The sequence below is a fragment of the Piliocolobus tephrosceles genome, chromosome 5, assembly GCF_002776525.5.
Source record: "Piliocolobus tephrosceles isolate RC106 chromosome 5, ASM277652v3, whole genome shotgun sequence".
Classification (NCBI taxonomy): Eukaryota; Metazoa; Chordata; class Mammalia; order Primates; family Cercopithecidae; genus Piliocolobus; species Piliocolobus tephrosceles.
In genome coordinates this window covers 83074516-83092735 of record NC_045438.1, presented here as the reverse complement: position 1 = coordinate 83092735, position 18220 = coordinate 83074516, and the positions used below count along the sequence as shown (strand labels likewise).

Sequence of the window (18220 nt, the reverse complement as noted above, 5' to 3'; positions counted from 1 at the left end):
TAAGGCACGGGTCTTTACTTCTTCTCCTTGCTCTAAACTGAAAATCTTTCTGCTAAAATGAAATAGACTTTTCTCCTATGATTTTGAGTTCAAATCAGGAAATGCCAAAAATTCCGATGAATCCCTGTTTGCCAGATTGGCCTGTTTCTAAGAAAGAGGAAGTGGCTCCTGGCATGTCAGACAAGGTCTGGCTAATCAGCCAAAGTATTAGAGCAGCTGAGGGGAGGCAGGCCCTGGGCTCCCACGTGCTCCCACCTGCACATGTCTGCCATTCAAACCAGGGTTGGGCCTATTGGGTCCCAGGCAGCTTTTCCCTTTACAGAGTGGAAATCACACTTCAGTGAGCATCAGAAGCACCTGGGAGCTTGCTTAAAATGTTGATTCCAGGGTGCCGTCGTCAGAGATTCTGAATCAGTAGACCTAGGGTGTGGTCTGCTGCGGGAAGTCAGGGACCCCGAATGGAGGGACCAGCTGGAGCCACGGCAAAGGAACATAAATTGTGAAGATTTCATCTTAATATGGACATTTATCCATTCCCAAATAATACTTTTATAATTTCTTATGCCTGTCTTTAATCTCTTAATCCTGTTATCTTCGTAAGCTGAGGATGTACATCACCTCAGGACCACTATGATAATTGTGTTAACTGTATAAATTGATTGTAATTCAACCTATGTTGAAATATTGGGGGTGGGTTCCCCCAGTAGTGGTCTCGGGAATCTATTTTTTGAGAACCTGTCTCAAACCCGGGAATCTATTTTTAGCAGACTCAGGAGGTGATTCCAGGGCAGGTACTCCATGGCTTCCACTTAGGAACCTCAGCTCTATTGGGAACCATTTCAATGACCATGAATATTAGTTTCTCTGTGAGACAGCAGATGGTGCCTTCTCACCTCTGTCTGCTCTCCAGCAACTATGCTTCTTGGTCTTAAATCCTACATTTGACAACAGCAGAGTCCGAGCTCTCACCTCCTGCATGTCTGTTCTCACACAGACAGAGGGGGACACTTAGGGGCCTGAGGCCCTCTCCACAGATGACTTCCTTGTCTCTTTAAACAAAGTCATACAATTCCTGCAAAGATCAGGACCTGATATGGAAACAGGGCAAGTTGTGCTAGTGAACTGTTCGTTTGTGAGCCCCTGTTTGTCAGATGAAGCCTTTGCTATTTTTTTCAACTGCTCTATACAGGAAAGTCTAATGATTTATAAATCAAAAGTGTTTAAATATGGTCCAAAGGTCTGTGATAATGACCAGTGTACAAATTACCAAAGTTTAAACAAGTCAATTTTCTGGAGTAAAAAATGTTTGACTAAAGCTTTAAAAATAAGCAACCGAGTATAATATATTTGGAGATGTAAACTAAAAATAATGTTCTAAGCCCCCAGACTGACTGAACTGACCACCGTCTTGGTCAAGGGGACCCCAGAGAAACCTTAAAAACTGAGTTCCCAGTCATGACGGGACAAGAGGCTGGACACACCTTGGTATTCCTCCTCCTTTTGGGGTTTAGACACAACTGACCAGCATTAATGCTGAAATAGAGATCGTAAGACAGAACAGATTCTTTATGGCCCTAAGATACCAAATTACGAGCAGTACCTAAGGCCATTCTAGGGCCACAGTGAAGTCACATACCCCTGCACTTAAAGAATATACTGTGTGCTGCCACAAGGTTTTTCTTTTTCTCTATCAACTAAACAAGCACTGGTCTCAAGATAAATGATGTTAAAACAATTTGAGGCTGGTGCGGTGGTTCACGCCTGTAATCCCAGCACTTTGGGAGGCCAAGGGGACAGATGGCTTTGACTCCAGAAGTTTGAAACCAGTCTCAGCAATATGGCAAAATCCCATCTCTTTTAAAAATATAAAAACTAGCTGGACGTGGTGGCGCATGCCTATGGTCCCAGTTACTTGGGAGGCCGAGGTGGGAGGACAGCATGAGCCCGGGAGATGGAGGCAGTTAGCAACCACTGCATTCCAGCCTGGGTGACACAGCCAGACCCTGTCTTAAAAAAAAATAAAATTGCAGCTCACCGACCATCAGACACTGAGTCACCAACCCCTGGCCCCTATTCCACCAGCCATAACTATAGCTTTGACTGGACAAGAGAGTGATTTTAGTAACCTTCTCTTGATAAGACCATCAATCCTGGACCAGTCCTGGTCAGTTTACAGAGGCTGTTCACTTGAGTGCCTTTGTGTCCCTTTTGCATATAGGGTCTAATTGTAATACATTGAACTGTTAAGTCTCCACCCCAGGGTGAACATAGGTTGTATGTTACATGCACATTTGTTCAATAGGCATCTGTCAGGACTACCTTCAAAAATATTCGTAAATCTTCCTATAGCCTATTGAATATGTATATTTAGCCATATTCAGCATAAAGCTCCTACTCCAACACCTCCTCCTTCAAAGTACCTGTGTCCAGGTCTTCACGGGAGGCTGCACTCCCCAGCCTGCAGGATGGCCACCTTGCAGACTGGAATCCCCTTTATAAGAAATAAAGTCTCCTTTTTCAAATTTATAAAATTTTGATTTTTTTAAGTTAACAGAAACAAAGTGGAAATACTTGACAGGTATAATGCAGGTGTTGAAAGACAATTTTTGAAAAGGCAACATATTCTCTTTTCCTAAAATGTAAAAGTCCCATTGACCAAAATGTCATTACATGGCAAAAATAAATTATTTTAATTTTAAAAGCTCCCTTATGCTAAAAGGCTAATGGCCACTCAGTTGTGCATAAATGTGAGATTTTCATGTCCCTTTATCTCCACAGCTTTTAGATGAACCCCCATTTTGATTAGGGCAATGATTGACAATGATCGGGGAGCAAGTCAGCATTATTATTATTTACGATTAGGCTGGTGCAAAAGTCATTGCAGTTTATGTCATTACTTTTGCACAGACCTAACACTAAAATGAATAGGAGTCTGACTATGAATGAAAGACTGCCTCCCTGTGGCAAAGGCTCATGAGCATGGCTTTGTGAAATCTCCCAGTTGTATTCTATCTCATAGTTTGCAGTTGACCCTTGAACAACAGGTTTGAACTGTGGAGATTCACTTAGATTTTCTTCCACCTCTGCCACCCCAGACACAGTAAGACCAATCTCTCTCTTTCGTCCCCCTCCTCCGCCTACTCAGAGTGAAGATGACCAGGATGAAGCCCCTATGACGATCCACTTCCACGTCATGAATTATAAAAATATTTTCTCTTCCTTATGATTTTCATAACATTTTCTCTCTAGCTTACTTTATTGTAAGAATATAGTTTATAATACATATAACATACAAAATAGGTGTTAATCGACTGTTTATCTTATCAGTGAGGCTTCCAGTCTACATGAGGCCATTAGTAGTTAAGTTCTGGAGGAGCCAAAAGTTATACTTGGATTTTCTACTGTACAAGGGGCCAGCCCCCCAAGTCTGCCTTGTTCAAGGATCAACTGTAGTATAATATAGTACAGTACAGTATAGATAGTATAGTATTTATTTTTTTATTTTGTTTTTTTGAGATAGAGTCTTGCTCTGTCACCCAGGCTGGACTACAGTGGCGCAATTTCAGCTCATGGCAACCTCCACCTCCCTGGTTCAAGTGATTCTCCTGCCTCAGCCTCCCGAGTAGCTGGGATTACAGGCATGCACCACCATGCTCATCTAATTTTTGTATTTTTAGTAGAGACGGGGTTTCACCATGTTGGCCAGGCTGGTGTTGAACTCCTGACCTCAAGTGATCCACCCACCTCAGCCTCCCAAAGTGCTGGGATTATAGGCAGGAGCCACCGTGCCAGGCCAATAATACAGTATTTCCAACTTCTTTCTGCAGCCACACATAGAAGTTTTTTTCTTTTAAAGAAATTTATATAAAATATTTCACTTTAGTCCTTACTGTGGCTGAATTTTCACTGGGCACTGATAAATAAAGGTGGTTTTTTGTTCTAGAACTCTCCCTTCTCTGGTCATAAGACAGGGAGGCATTGTCCCTAGACATGTTCAGTAATAATAGTGAGAGTTTGTTTGTCTAGATCCTGATGTATGTGAAAGATCAAAACAACTTTCACATACATTATCTCATGTGACTCTTACAGTAGAGGTGAGGGTTCTGTAATTTCCCTTTGACAGATGAGAAAACTGAGGCTCAGCATAGGTGGCAAAGTTGAGTCTAAGACCCAAGCCTTCCTGTTCCCAGTCTTTGTCCAAAGACCTTCCTCTTTCTGGAATCCTTTGGGGTAGAAGCCAGAACCTATTCTAAAACAAGATCCTCCTCCTTTTGCACAAACATCTCCTTTTTCTACATGCAACCCCTGTCTCTGCCTCCTGCCCAGCCAACGTTCATTTTCACCCAGTAGCATGGACTTAGACGAGGGCAGAAGAAGCCCTCTCACCTTCTCCCGCAGCTTCCGTTCCTTGCGCTCCTGCACGGTGGTCAGGTAGTTGACGGCCGCATACTCCAGCACCGAGAGGAACACGAACACAAAGCTGACCCAGAGGTAGATGTCCACGGCCTTGACGTAGGAAACACGCGGCATGGAGGCATTCACGCCCGTGATGATGGTGGTCATGGTCAGCACCGTCGTGATACCTGCAACACCTGGCCTTAGTTGGGCTGCTGACAGCGGTCTAGAACTGCCCCTATATCTCACTAAGTCACGATTTTACACTCTGTCTCTTAAACCACGTGAGAAAGTTCCAGGTGTGTTTCTGCCTCAGAGAGGGGCAAGGATCTGCTCCACCAGCTGCCAGGCCTATTCTCCCCAGAGCCAACCGGCTGCTTGTCTCATTATCCTTCAGGCACCTGAAAGACTGCGTTTCTGTGATGTGACCGACAAGGAGAGGACCTGTTCTCATGTGGAATTAAAGACAGTGACTAAAGGATACCTCTGAAGGAACAGTCCCAGACTTCAAGGAATAGGCACATTCTCCCTCATCTAAAGTCCCTGAAGACTGTGGAAATTCCCAGAGGCCCATCGTGCGGGATTTTTCTTCACTCTGTCTTGCTGCTTAAACCCTCACCTTTCTCAAAGCCCAACCGAATGTTGTCTAAATTTACAACGACATGTTGTAAACTCTCACTCTGGAATTCAGGGTCTATAAAAGGCTAAACCACAGCTCCAGGGAACGTGGCCCTCCTTTTCCCAGAAATCTCATATTCTGTGCCCTGCTTCCAAGCCCTCAGTCTGTCTAAACAAGGTCAGCAAATGAAGTTTTTGTATTTACAGAAGGAATTGTTGGCATTTGCAGAATCATCTTATTTATCTAAATACTGAGCTCTGATACTGCCAGTTGTCAAAGTCTATATCCCAAATCTTTCTGAAGTGATGCAGTCACAGTTGATGTTGTTTTACCTCCCTCTGGCTCTCACAATGTGGTGGAAACTGAGGCCAGCATCTAGATGGTAAAGGCAAGAAGCAGGAGAAGTTGCTCCTTCTGACTCTAACAGCTCATCAGTTAAGAACTCTAAATAATGATTTTTACTTTTTGTAAACATAGTGATAAGTTGAAAAAAATAACCACCCTACCACATCTTATGAAATGCTTTTACCCAGTGAAACTCTGGCAGGTACAGCTCTGCGGTCGATCCAGAAGGACACCCAGGACAGCATGACCATCAGAGTGGCGGGGAAATATGTTTGGAGCAAGAAGAAGAAGATGTGGCGACGCAACGTGAAGTTGATGTACAGACGGTTGTACCAGCCTGGGGGACACAGGAAGAAGCCAATGAGGTTCCATCTGAGAGGTAAAAGCAAACTGTGTCCCTGGGAACCCGTCTTTCACTGACATGGCCCTCATCAGCAACAGAAAGTTGAAATTAATGATCAGTTGGCTTAACATAATACCTTTCTTTTCCGAAATCTAAGCACTTTCTCCTATATATAAATATCTTGCCAATATCTAGTACATTTACTATCTCAGTTGGTATTACCCAACTTCTCTTCACAGTATTTTGGGAAAGGGTAGAACTACACAGAAGGGAAGTTTTAGTCATTTGGGTTTTTGTTTGTTTGTTTTTGAGACAGGGTCTTGCTCTGTAGCTCAGGCTGGAGTACAGTGGCACACTCACAGCTCACTGCAGCCTCAACCTCTCAAGCTCAAGCGATCCTCCCACCTCAGCTTTCTGAGTAGCTGGAACTACAGGTGCATGCCACCATGCTTAGCTAATTTTTTTTTTTTTTGTATTTTTTTGTAGAGACAGGGGTTTCGCCATGTTGCCTAGACTATAGTTGTTTGTTCTGTATTTGTAATTTGCAAATTACAACCATATCTCTTGAGTGACTTGCTGCTCAAGAGGATGAGAGGTCGGAATAGTTCTATTTTGTTGAGGCCAGTACCACTGAGGCAGGAGCTGTGGGAGCTAGGCTCTGGTCACTGTCACCTTTGTTGTGAAATTGTCACCTTTATTGTGAGACCCTAACCCTTTACCATGCAAACTCCACATCTGTCACAGAAAGAAATAGGCTGTTCACATGATTCTAAAGTCTGACATTTGAGACATGAGGAAATGAGACTCTGAGAGGCTTTTCCAAAGCCTTAGCTAGAGTCAGTTGCGCTTGTTTCACCGCAGGCCTCCAATGCCCAGACTAGTGTACAGTTCACTGGCACTAAGTATATTATTCACAATATAGTACAACCATCACCACTATTCATTGCCAGAACTTGTTCATCATCCCACATAGAAACTCTGCACCCATTAAACAATAACGCTCCATTCCCCTCCCATGAGTTCCTGGAACCTTTATTCTATTTCTCTCTCCTTATTTTTTTGGATAGAGACAGGGTCTTGCTCTATTGCCCAGGGTGGAGTGCAATGGCACAATCATAGCTCACTGCAGCCTCAAACTCCTGGGCTCAAGCAATCCTCCCTACTCAGCCTCCTGAGTAGCTAGAACCAGGGGCATGTGTCACCATGCCTGGCTAATTTTTTTTTTTTTTTTTTTTTTTTGAGACAGAGTATCACTCTGTCCCTGAGGCTGGAGTGCAGTGGCACGATCTCAGCTCACTGCAACCTTCGCCTCCTGGATTCAAGCAATTCTCCTGTCTCAGCCTCCCAAGTAGCTGGGATTATAGTGGCGTGCCACCATGCTCGGCTAATTTTTGTATTTTTAGTAGAGATGGGGTTTTGCCATGTTGGCAAGGCTGCTCTCGAACTCCTGGTAGGCAGAAGCCAGAACGTATTCTAGGCTACATTATTCTAATAATCAAAATTTAGGCTGAGCATGATGGCTCACGCCTGCAGTCCCAGCACTTTGGGAGCCCGAGGTAGGAGGATTGCTTGAGTCCCGGAGTTCGAGACCAGCTTGGGCAACATAGTAAGACCTCATCTCTACAAAAAAAAAAAAAAAATTGGCTGGGCATGGTGGCACGTGCCTGTAGGCCCAGCTAATCAGGAGGCTGACGTGGGAGGATCACTTGAGCCTGGGAGGTTGAGGCTGCAGTGAACCATGATCTCGCTACTGCACGCCAGCTTGGGAGACAGAGTGAGACCTTGTCTCAAAACAAAAAACAAAACACACACAAAACATATTTTCCTTGGAGTTAAGGCTGAAGAAGAGTTCAAATGTGCTTTCTTGCACATTTGAATCAGATTGTGGCAAAAGATAGCTACCAGTGCTACTGTAGAAGGCCAGTCTGGAAGTTGTGTGAAATTTCTGAATCAGAAACTGAGACAAGGAGATCTTCTCGTCTGTTTTTAGGGATTCATCCCCATTCTTCCAGTACAGCATCAGATCTTCATCTGTATAGGCATCTTTGGGAAGAGGAAAACAAGTTAATGTGACTCCTTTGCTTCTGATGCAGGGTGAAAAAACAGGGAAATCCCATGCCAGTCCAGAGGTAAATAGGTCTTAACGCTGGCAGGCAGGGCTCAGCCTCATGATTACTAAAATGGCACCAAGATCAGAGAGGAAAGAAGGCAAAGGAATTAGGAATGCTGATACTTACAGCTCTCCAGCTCCAAAGAACAGGTCTGGGAGTCCAAGGGAAAGTGGCTGAAGTCCATGTTGCACATGGCAGTGACCGTAATCCTAGACAACCCAGAGTCACGTATTGGCTTGTGCAGTGAATTACTGGCTCCTACATATGCCCAGAGCAAGAAGGCACAGTACACAACCGAGTAGCTGCCTCCTCACATCTGCTGCAGAAGCTTGGAAACATAGTTATCTGAGTTATAGAACCTTAACTTCTAGAGTTTTGTCGTCTGTAGTAGAGGATTAGTACTCTGCCAGAATCCCGTTACTGGGCTGGTGCACCCCTTCCCCAGCCACTGGCAGTGCTGGCTGCTAATGGCTCTCTCCCATGCCTCTCTCTGCGCTTTGCCCTCAGCCAGCAGGGCCACCTCCTCAAGAGACACCTGGGAGGCCCCCTACTCAACTTCCACCCAAGGCCAGAAGTGTCTAGTATCAGCATTGCCATTCTGGTGAACTGTACAAGCAGACCAGGGGGATGTGGGACAATGAGCTTCATCAGTGACAAGTAAGAAAAAAGCATTTTTTAAAAAAGATGTGGAACATGACTGCTTACATGACTGCCCATACTCCAGAAGCCAGTCTGCAATAGCCCTCAATACACAGTAGCTATTTTGGGGGGGGGGGATGCTTTTTTTAAATCTTTTTTTTTTTTTTTTTAAAGGCTATTTTTAAAAAAACCTTTATTACCAATCAACTAGAATGACATGCTCTCAGGGAACAGAAGGTACAGCATGTGGAAGGTCATTGTCTCATTCAGGCCAAAGTAGTCTTCTCACCCAAGCTTAAGACCCCCAGTGATGAGGAAGTCATCCCCTGCTGGGGTGGCCATGTCATGTTTAGATAGTTCACTGGCATCAGAAGGTTCCTCCCATCCAGGAACCCACAGACCCAACCACAGTGACAGTCTTCAGGGCCAAAGGGCCTGACCACAAATACTGGAATGGCACTGGACAAAGGAACAGTGGCCCCCGGACAGCTACCTCATGCTGTACAGCACGTGTCCATCCGGGAACACCCTCAGCATGATGTTGTCAGTGGTGGTGTCATGAGTGAACGACCTTTTGGAGTGAACAAAGAAGACATCAGGGACCCAGATCTTCTTCACCAGCCGGCCATCGAAGGTCATGCTCTTGTTGCTGGCGCTGGAGAAAGCTAGCCTCTCATCCTTCCAGTAATGCCGCAGGTACAGGGTCATCGTGAAGTCCTGTGGGAGCCGGGGTGAGACCCGACACAAATGGTTTAGAAAGTTTTCTTCCTGGCTGTAGGCCTGAGTGGTTGCTGTGGAAATGGGCAAGTTCATGAAACCTGGGAAGGTGGTGCTTGTCCTGGCTGGACGCTACTCTGGACGCAAAGCCGTCATCGTGAAGAACATTGATGATGGCACCTCAGATCGCCCCTACAGCCATGCTCTGGTGGCTGGAATTGACCGCTACCCCCGCAAAGTGACAGCTGCCATGGGCAAGAAGAAGATCGCCAAGAGGTCAAAGATCAAGTCTTTTGTGAAAGTTTATAACTACAATCACCTAATGCCCACAAGGTACTCTGTGGATATCCCCTTGGACAAAACTGTCGTCAATAAGGATGTCTTCAGAGATCCTGCTCTTAAACGCAAGGCCCGACGAGAGGCCAAGGTCAAGTTTGAAGAGAGATACAAGACAGGCAAGAACAAGTGGTTCTTCCAGAAGCTGCGGTTTTAGATGCTTTGTTTTGGTCATTAAAAATTAAAAAGGAAAGAAAAAAAAAAAAAAAAGAAAGTTTTCTTCCTTACAATCAACCCATCATCCACTACTGTGATGGACATCTCAGGCTCAGCCTCCAGGTTCAGAGGGGACAGTTCTGCAGCCCTGTGGCATGATGGCACTGTGCAGCTGGAAAGAGAATGGCCCATTTTTATGCATCATGCACTTGGAGCCCAGGAGACTGAGCAACCAGCCCCTCAGGCTTTGCAAATGAAAACTGTGGCTATGCTTGCAGCCTGGCCTGGCAGCCAGTGGGGAAGGATTTCTCCAAAGTTCTGCTCTCTCTCACTTAGACCTCTCCACACATGGTTCCTTACCCACTGGCTAACCATTCCATTTCAGCTTAGTGGCCACTTCCAGAAACCTGGATAGTCGAAGTCCCTCTTAGGAGGATTCTTGCCATTAGGCTTGTAAGATCCTTGAAGGAAAAATTGTGTCTTACCCACCATTGCATCCCCATTCACCGTAGAATTTAGTGCCTGGGAAAGCACGTAGTAGATGCTTAATAAATATTTGCTGGTTGAAAGATTGGGGAGATAAATGGATAAGGGGCTGGGCAGCTGTATACCTACTATAATTTCTGCCTGAAATCTTATCTTGTTCAAAAGTGTCTCCTTGCCTGCCTGGTTGATCCCTGAAGAGTTTGGTCCTCCCCATAGCCAGAGCTGACACAGGTGCAAATGGAGAAATAACTGCCCAAAAGATCCTCTTCTGGGTGGAGAAAGGCTGGAAAGAGTGCATGATTGTGGTGGGCCCAGAGGGAGCCCCAGGAAGAGAGGAAAGAATGAGCGAGCACTGGGATAGTGCATGCATGAGAGTCTGTCCCTAGACTGATCCTGGCTCCCAGTGCATCAGTAGCTGCCAGGAACTCCCCTTCCACACACAAGGAGAGCAGCCAATACATGAGTAGGAAGAAACCAGCCAAATGCCCCTTCTAGTTATTTCCCTTCTAGGTCACAGAGCTGAAGAGCAGGCTCTGAGGGTCATCGTCCAGGGGAAGTGCAGATTCACAAACACCAGGTATGTATGGCTACCTTGGATATTACCTACCTACTGCTGGAGTCCACCTGCCTTCCCACAGGTTGGTGGTTACTCTGTGAGAGGCAGGTCATTCTAGATACCACTCCCCTGCGATCCTGAGCCACACAGGACAAAAGTCTTTGCACTCAGCACAGACATCTGGGTTGATTCAGTCTAGGGCAGCCAGGCTGTCCTAGACACAGCTGGTTCTGGAACTGGGCTCAGCTGCTGAATATCCAAAGAGGCTGGCAATGTACAATCTAGCATCTTGGAAACTGTCATACCTGAACTTTTCACACCTGGGCCCCATATTTTACCAGGTGCTGGAGCTATGGGGGGTGCACAACCTCAGTATCAATCATATCAGCTCTGCTGGGCTGGGTCGATTCGGAGCCAGGGGAGTTCCCACTCTTCAAGGGCAGATGACAGCATTGCAACTGAGATGCAGTGCTGGAAAGTGGAGCCTCCCCGACTTTTATTTATTCCACACATTTTCAGGGCCCCCGGGGGCCACACTGGACTAGACTTGGAGATATTGGGGTAAAGAAACACACGAGTCTCTGCATTCATGGAGCTTATAGTCAAGCATGGAAGACAACCAATATGCAAGAAAAACCCCCAAATAAATATATAGCACAATTATAAATGATGATGTAGGCTATGAAGAAGAAACAGAAATTCTTTAGATCAGGAAGTCGGGAAAGCCTCTTTGATGAAGTCTCATTTTAGCTAAGGCCTGAAGGATAAGAAGGAGATAGCTGTGGGGAGGGCCAGAGCCGGAGCATGCTCAAGATCCCTGAAGCAGAAGAAAGAGAAGTTTGCAAACTGAAAGAGAGGCAGACAGAAGAAGGAAGAGAGGAGGCTGGGGCCCTGGGGTGGGGGGTGCACCTCTCCACTGTGAGCCCTGCAGGACCCCCAGGCCTGTGGTGGTAGAATGGGGGTAGATGTGGAGTGGGGGGCACTGCCGCAGAGTGAGTTGGGGAACTGCACTTGCAGCAGGAACTGAACATCAGAAAGCTGCAAAATTTCAGCCTGAAACTGTCCACCTCCAGTACCCCTCCAGGTGTGGTTCGCCTGGTCACGTGCATTATTTGTAGCGTGTTGAAAATGCAAAGTCTCACTCCCAGAGATTCTGAATCAGGAAGTGTGAAATGGGGCCCAGGAACCCACATTTAACCAACTCCTCAGGTTATTTTTACCCATGCAGCTTGAGAATGCCCGCTCTAGATTTTACCGCTCCAGGGCTGACTTCCAAGTGCCCATTTTATCACCTCCAGCTCCCGCTCTGCCCACATGGGCACAGCCTGCACCACCGAGGCCCACCACGCTACAGACTCTCATGCTGTCTCACTGGAGGCCGCTGCATACCATGTCCACCTCGGAGATGCTGTCCAGGCTCTCCACCTGCACGTCCACGCCCACTGGGATGGCAGGGCCTGCAGAAGAGCAGAGACAGCTGGTTAAGGCACCTTCCTCTCTACCTCTGGGCTGGAAACAGCCCCCATTGGCTTCCCCCGGGGAGCCAGGACTGGAGCAGGCTAGGGCAGAGGTTTAGAATTCTATGAGGGTTTCTTGCTAGTTCCTGACGTGTTGGGTGTCTGAGCTCTCTTCACGAGGTCAGCGACTGTGCCTGCCTTACGTGCCATCCCTGGGTCAGGCTGGATGTGTAATCCATGCTTATTGGATGAATCGATGAGCTGATCACTACTTTTTACATCCCAGGGCTGTCTCTGTAGGGTAGAGGTAATAATGTTGCTCTAGTGCCTGACCGGAGACACTGGTCACTGGGCCTCCTGTGACGACTGAAAAAGAGAATGAGGCCTAAGAGCCTCCATCTCTGGGCTGGGCACCTGCATGCCCTGGTCTGGATTCATTCAGTCATTCAGGCTCTACCTATGCAGACCCTGACATATAGCTGGGGTCCAGCCTTCTAGAGGCCTTCAACCCAGAGTGAGACGAGATCTTCTCTATGCAATGTCACATCACAGCAAAGGACAATGAAACCTCGTCAGGCCATGTCAGATTAGAAGTATGAGAAAGCCCAGCACGGAAACTAGCACTGAACTTCATCTGGCCTACAGCAAGATTTCCAAAACTGAGTTTGTCTGTGGGGTCCTGTCCTTTTCCTTGAGCTGGGTGATGGTTATGTGGTTAAGTCCACCTTAGGAGAATGTAGTGAGTGATACACTTATAATGGGTGCACTTTTCTGTGTGTATGTTATGCTTTAGTAAAATGTTTTTTGGATTTTAATATTTTTTTAAACTTAGAAAGGGAAAAACCAACAGCCGGCATCTGTCAGTCATATTAATGAATGCTATTACTCTTGAAGTCAGGTGCAGCTGGGCTGGGCCTCAGGGGGAGAGGGCATTGTCCAGAGGCCAGCCTAGCTATACATGGATCCTCTTGAGCCCTGACCAGGGAACCCGGGACCAGGACGTTCTGATCCACTGTGGTCTGCGCGGGGAGAACCTTAGGAGGACTCGGTGAGTCTGAGTCCTGAGGGATGAGCAGAATTGTAAGGGGCTGAGACTTTGGCCATGGGCAAGGAAGGAGGATCAGAGATTCTCACACGGCGTATGTAGGAACTAGAAAGCCCAATCCTCAGTTCCAGCCCAAATGCAGGGTAGAGGTCCTCTTGGAAGTAGTCCAGGGCAGGGGATGACCTCACTGACTCCCCCACGGCTCCACATAGACCTGCAAACACTTGAAATCCCACCGTTCAAGATTTCCTGTTTTGGCTGAGCCTGACAGAATGGAAGTATTTTATTCATTACTGGTGAGGTTGGGTGACGATTTTCTGTTTCTTAAATGTGAAAGAAAACAAGTACAATGCTTTAATTTTTCCCTCTCAGATAAATCAGGGTATAAGTTGAACGTTCTATTTTTCTGTGTTCCTCAGATGATAGCTAAGATCAGGGCCCATGAGAAATCTTTGCTCTGACAGTCGTCCGTATTCTCTTTTTTTTTTTTTGAGTCAGAGTCTCGCTCTGTTGCCCAGGCTGGAGTGCAGTGGCACGATCTCAGCTCACTGCAACCTCTGCATCCCAGGTTCAAGCAATTCACCTGCCTCAGCCTCCTGAGTGGCTGGAATTACAGGCGCCCACCACCACACCTGGCTAATTTTTTGTATTTTTCAGTAGAGGCCAGGGTTTCACCATGTTGGCCAGGCTGGTCTGGAATTCCTGACCACAGGTGATCTGCCTGCCTCGGCCTCCCAAAGTGCTGGGATTATAGGCGTGAGCCACCACACCTGCCTGCATTCTCTTTTTATTCCAGGCTCCAGAAGTGCTTTGAGGGTGCCAGAAATGGGATGGCCCCTGTGGGAGGAAGCCCCTCCTCAGGGCTTACCAATTGCCTGTTTTTCTCCCCTGAGGGACTTGCAACCTGAGGGAGGGTGTGTGGGCAGCCTGGACAGGGCTGTCTCCTAGTACCTGGATCCCACTCCCTGCTAGAGGTTTCCAACACCATTCATTCCCTCATCTTGGGGACCCTTCATTAGTCTGAGGTATTCAAATGGCCCGGAGTGGCACTTTAAATTCCGGGGTAGCACAGCCTCCTGTGAAAGATGTACAGTAGTCTCCCCGTTCCCCGTCTCTCCTGTACCTGCTTTCTCTAAAGTGCCAGGTGACCTGCTGGATACAGCAGTCCCAAGAGCCGCAGGGAAGAAACAATATAGCAATGGCCCTCTTGGATTCATGTTCTAGTGGCCTGGTTTTCAGATAATGCGCACAGTGTTTGACCAGGAGCTACTTTTGGCTCAGGCATTTTCCAGATAAAATGTTAGCTGGCCTGGTGTTAGTTACTGTGTCTGTTTTCAGGGCCTGGCTTGCTCTTCATAGCTCCAGTGCCCTTTTAAGGAGAAATTTGGTAAAAACCGCAAGGGAGGCATCAGTGCTCTGGAGGTATTGCCCACACGGAGTGCAGGTCAAAGTTTCAGGCGCCCTGGGTTGTTGGAGGAAAACAATCTGTCTATTCAGGAGGTCGCAAAGCCACATTCAGGGAAGCTCGCACCTCAAGTTTGAGCAGAGACCAAAGGCTCTGCCCTCCTTGGTCTGAGCACTGCCTTTGACCTGCCCCACTGCCTGGCTCTCCAGATCTCCACTTTGTGGCCCTTCCTAACCTAGGTTTGGGAGAAATTCTTGCAAATTACTGGTCTTTCTCCTTCTTCCATGAACAATTTTATGTTTTGAGTGGGGCTGAGTCCTAACAAGTCCTATTTAAAAGGAAAGTAGTCTCGTTAAACTAACGAGGTTTGGCCCCTTAACACTGCTGTAGGGTTTTCTGCTTTAAGAGAGGGGCTGGGCTGGGTGAAGTGGCTCACACCTGTAATCCCAGCACTTTGGGAAGCCAAGGTGGGTGGATCATCTGAACCTAGGAGTTCAAGATCAGCCTCAATAACACAGCAAAACCCCGTCTCTACAGAAAATACAAAAGTTAGTTGGGCATGGTAGCATGCACCTGTAGTCCCAGCTACTCAGGAGACAGGGGGAGAATTGCTTGAGCCACGGAGGTCCAGGCTTCAGTAAGCTGTGAGCATGTGCCACTGCACTCCAGTATGGGCAACAGAGTGAGACCCTGTCTGTAAATAAATAATTTAAAAATAATAATAATGAGGGATCTGGTAATGCAAAGAGTCTTCTCTTTGGGATTTCTCTTCTCTGGTGAGATTTCAGGCAGTGTAGCCAGTTAGGTGACAAATTCAAGGCACCATTAAGGAAATACATGCTTAGCCAAGGGCTCTTCTTGGTTCCTAACCTTCCGCCTTAATTTTTCTTTGCATGGTCGTGGAAAGCACACTTTAGGGATTTATAACATCCAGTAAAACATTGAAAAAGGTCATAAAACATGTCCAAATCAGGTTCACTCCAGGAATGCAAAACTGGTTTTAACACTAGAAAATCAATCAAGGAGTTCCAGTAATAGCAAGCTAAGTAATTCACACTAACATTTCTATTGAAAATTTAAAAATTGGACAAAAATATAAAAACTTATTTTTTTTTTCTTTTTAAGACTAATCTCGCTCTGTCACCCAGGCTGGAGTGCAGTGGCATGATTTCGGCTCACTGAAACCTCCACCTCCCGGGTTCAAGTGATTCTCATGCCTCAGCCTCCCAAGTAGCTGGGATTACAGGTGTGCACCACCGCACCCAGCTAATTCTTACAGTTTTAGTAGAGATGGAATTTCACTGTGTTGGCCAGGCTGGTCTCAAACTCCTGGCCTCAAGTGATCCGCTCGCCTCAGCCTCCCAAAGTGCTGGGATTACAGGCGTGAACCAATGTGCCACAAGAAAAACTTACTTTTGAAGGCATCAAAGGTAACAAAACAGGCCAGGATTAGGGGTCTGGGGGAAGTAGAGTCCCAAAAGGATGGCCCAGCATTTGGATCTACTTCTCCTAGATTGAGAGGCAGAGAGATGCTTCTGATGACTTCAAGGGGATGTGGGACAGGATTAGAGTCCAAGTACTCACTTAGTGGAGCTTTGTACTTCATACAGTGTACATCCCAAAGACTGCATTCTAGAAATGAAGGTGGACCAGAGTAAATAAACCTTTGTAGGGTTCGCAGCTTAAATTATGTCAGTCACTGAACACGGATTAAAGCTCTCTGGAGTGGTAGTCCCCTCAAGCAACCTCGGGTGTTAATGCCACAAGGCACCTGACAGCAATAAATATAAATTATAAATCATTATATTATATAAATTATAAATTATTATTTATATTATTATAGAAATAAGTTCATAAGCAAAAATAAGTAGGCACATCAGAGAATAAGGCATACACAATAACCAGCAGAAAAATAAAGAATATAAACAGATCCATAGGGGTCTTTGGATACTGAAATAAGATAGACTTTAGGCCGGGCGCGGTGGCTCAAGCCTGTAATCCCAGCACTTTGGGAGGCCGAGACGGGCGGATCACGAGGTCAGGAGATCGAGACCATCTTGGCTAACACGGTGAAACCCCGTCTGTACTAAAAAAAAGTACAAAACACTAGCAGGGCGAGGTGGCGGGCGCCTATAGTCCCAGCTACTCGGGAGGCTGAGTCAGGAGAATGGCGTGAAACCGGAAGGCGGAGCTTGCAGTGAGCTGAGATCCGGCCCTCCTTGCACTCCAGCCTGGGCGACAGAGCGAGACTCCGTCTCAAAAAAAAAAAAAAAAAAAAAAAAAGAATAGACTTTAAAATATCGAAGTTTTACTATGTGCAAAGAGATTTTTAAACATTAAGATTGAGAGTTTCTGCATAAAAGTAGAAAACTATAAAACATAGAATCAATATAAATTTCCACATTAACAGACTACAAGAGAAAAATTCTTAATAATTGCAGAAAAAGCATTTGTACCTATTTATGATTTTTTAAAAAAATAAATAGAAGGGAATTTTCTCAATGTGATGAAGGAGAGCTACCAAAAAATCTACATTAAATACCATCTTTAATAGTAAAATGTTGTAAGATTTCCTTTGAAATTGTAAATGAGACAAGAATGCCATTGAGGCCACTACCATTGTCCTGAAGGTTTTAGCCAGTTCTACAGGAAAAGAAAAAAAAAAAGTTATGATAATTGGAAAGTTATGACATTATTTGCATGTTGTACGATTGAGTATATAAAATTTAAAAATCAGCAGATAAACCATTAGACTGATAAAAGAGTTTAACAAGATTGTTAAATATAGAGTCAGTATATAAAAATCAATTACATTTCTCTATACCAGCAGAGTTTAGAAAATGGTTTTTTTTAAAGTATCTATCATTTGTGAAAGCATCAAAGGTACCTAGAAATAAGCACATAGAAATAAGTCTATGAAACTATCAGAAGTTCTCCATGTAGAAAACTATGAAACATTATTGAGAGATATTAAAGCAGATCTAAATAAATGGAGAAATATATTATGTTCATGTACTGGAATATTCACTATTTGACACGATTAGGCTTTCTGTCCCCACCTAAATCTCATATTTAATTGTAATCCTCATTCTCCCCATCATCCCCACTTGTCAGACCAGGTGGAGGTAATTGAATCATGGGGGTGGTTTCCCCCACGCTGTTCTCATGATAGTGAGTGAGTTCTCTCAAGATCTGATGGTTTTATAAGTGGCTCTTCCCCACTTTGCTCAGTACTTCTCCTTCCTGCTGCCTTGTGAAGAAGGTGCCTTGCTTCTCCTTCACCTTCTGCCCTGACTGTAAGTTTCCTGAGGCTTCCCCAGCCATGCTGAACTGTGAGTCAATTAAACCTCTTTCCTTTATAAATTACCCAGTCTCAGGCAGTTCTTTGTAGCAGTGTGAGAATAGAGACTAATATACTATGTAATACAAATAACTGACAAAGAGCTAATATACAGAATATATAAATAACTCCTAAGAGTTCCATTAAGAACAAGTCAAATAACCTAGTACAAAAACAAGCAAGAGATTTGAATAGGCATTTCACAAAGGAGAAAATTAACAATAAACATATTTGGGTGATGGGTACACTAGAAGCCCAATGGACCATCAT

The 18220-nt window shown here is 45.5% G+C and overlaps 2 protein-coding genes across 2 annotated transcripts in view; one reads left to right on the top strand and one right to left on the bottom strand.

The window, feature by feature from the left end:
• GABRR2 (gamma-aminobutyric acid type A receptor subunit rho2) overlaps positions 1–18220 on the bottom strand; it is a 70056-nt gene that overhangs the window by 2729 nt on the left and 49107 nt on the right. Inside the window, exons 4-9 of the mRNA XM_023205276.2 lie at positions 12093–12160; positions 8946–9169; positions 7940–8022; positions 7605–7745; positions 5544–5696; positions 4387–4583 (exon numbers count right to left, since the gene is read on the bottom strand). Coding sequence (XP_023061044.1) covers positions 4387–4583; positions 5544–5696; positions 7605–7745; positions 7940–8022; positions 8946–9169; positions 12093–12160 — 866 coding nt within the window. The remainder of the gene's footprint in view (positions 1–4386; positions 4584–5543; positions 5697–7604; positions 7746–7939; positions 8023–8945; positions 9170–12092; positions 12161–18220) is intronic.
• Positions 9194–9715, top strand: LOC111538076 (60S ribosomal protein L27). Its single transcript, XM_023205277.2, has one exon. The coding sequence runs from the start codon at positions 9252–9254 to the stop codon at positions 9660–9662; it is 411 nt and encodes a 136-aa protein (XP_023061045.1). The 5' UTR covers positions 9194–9251; the 3' UTR covers positions 9663–9715.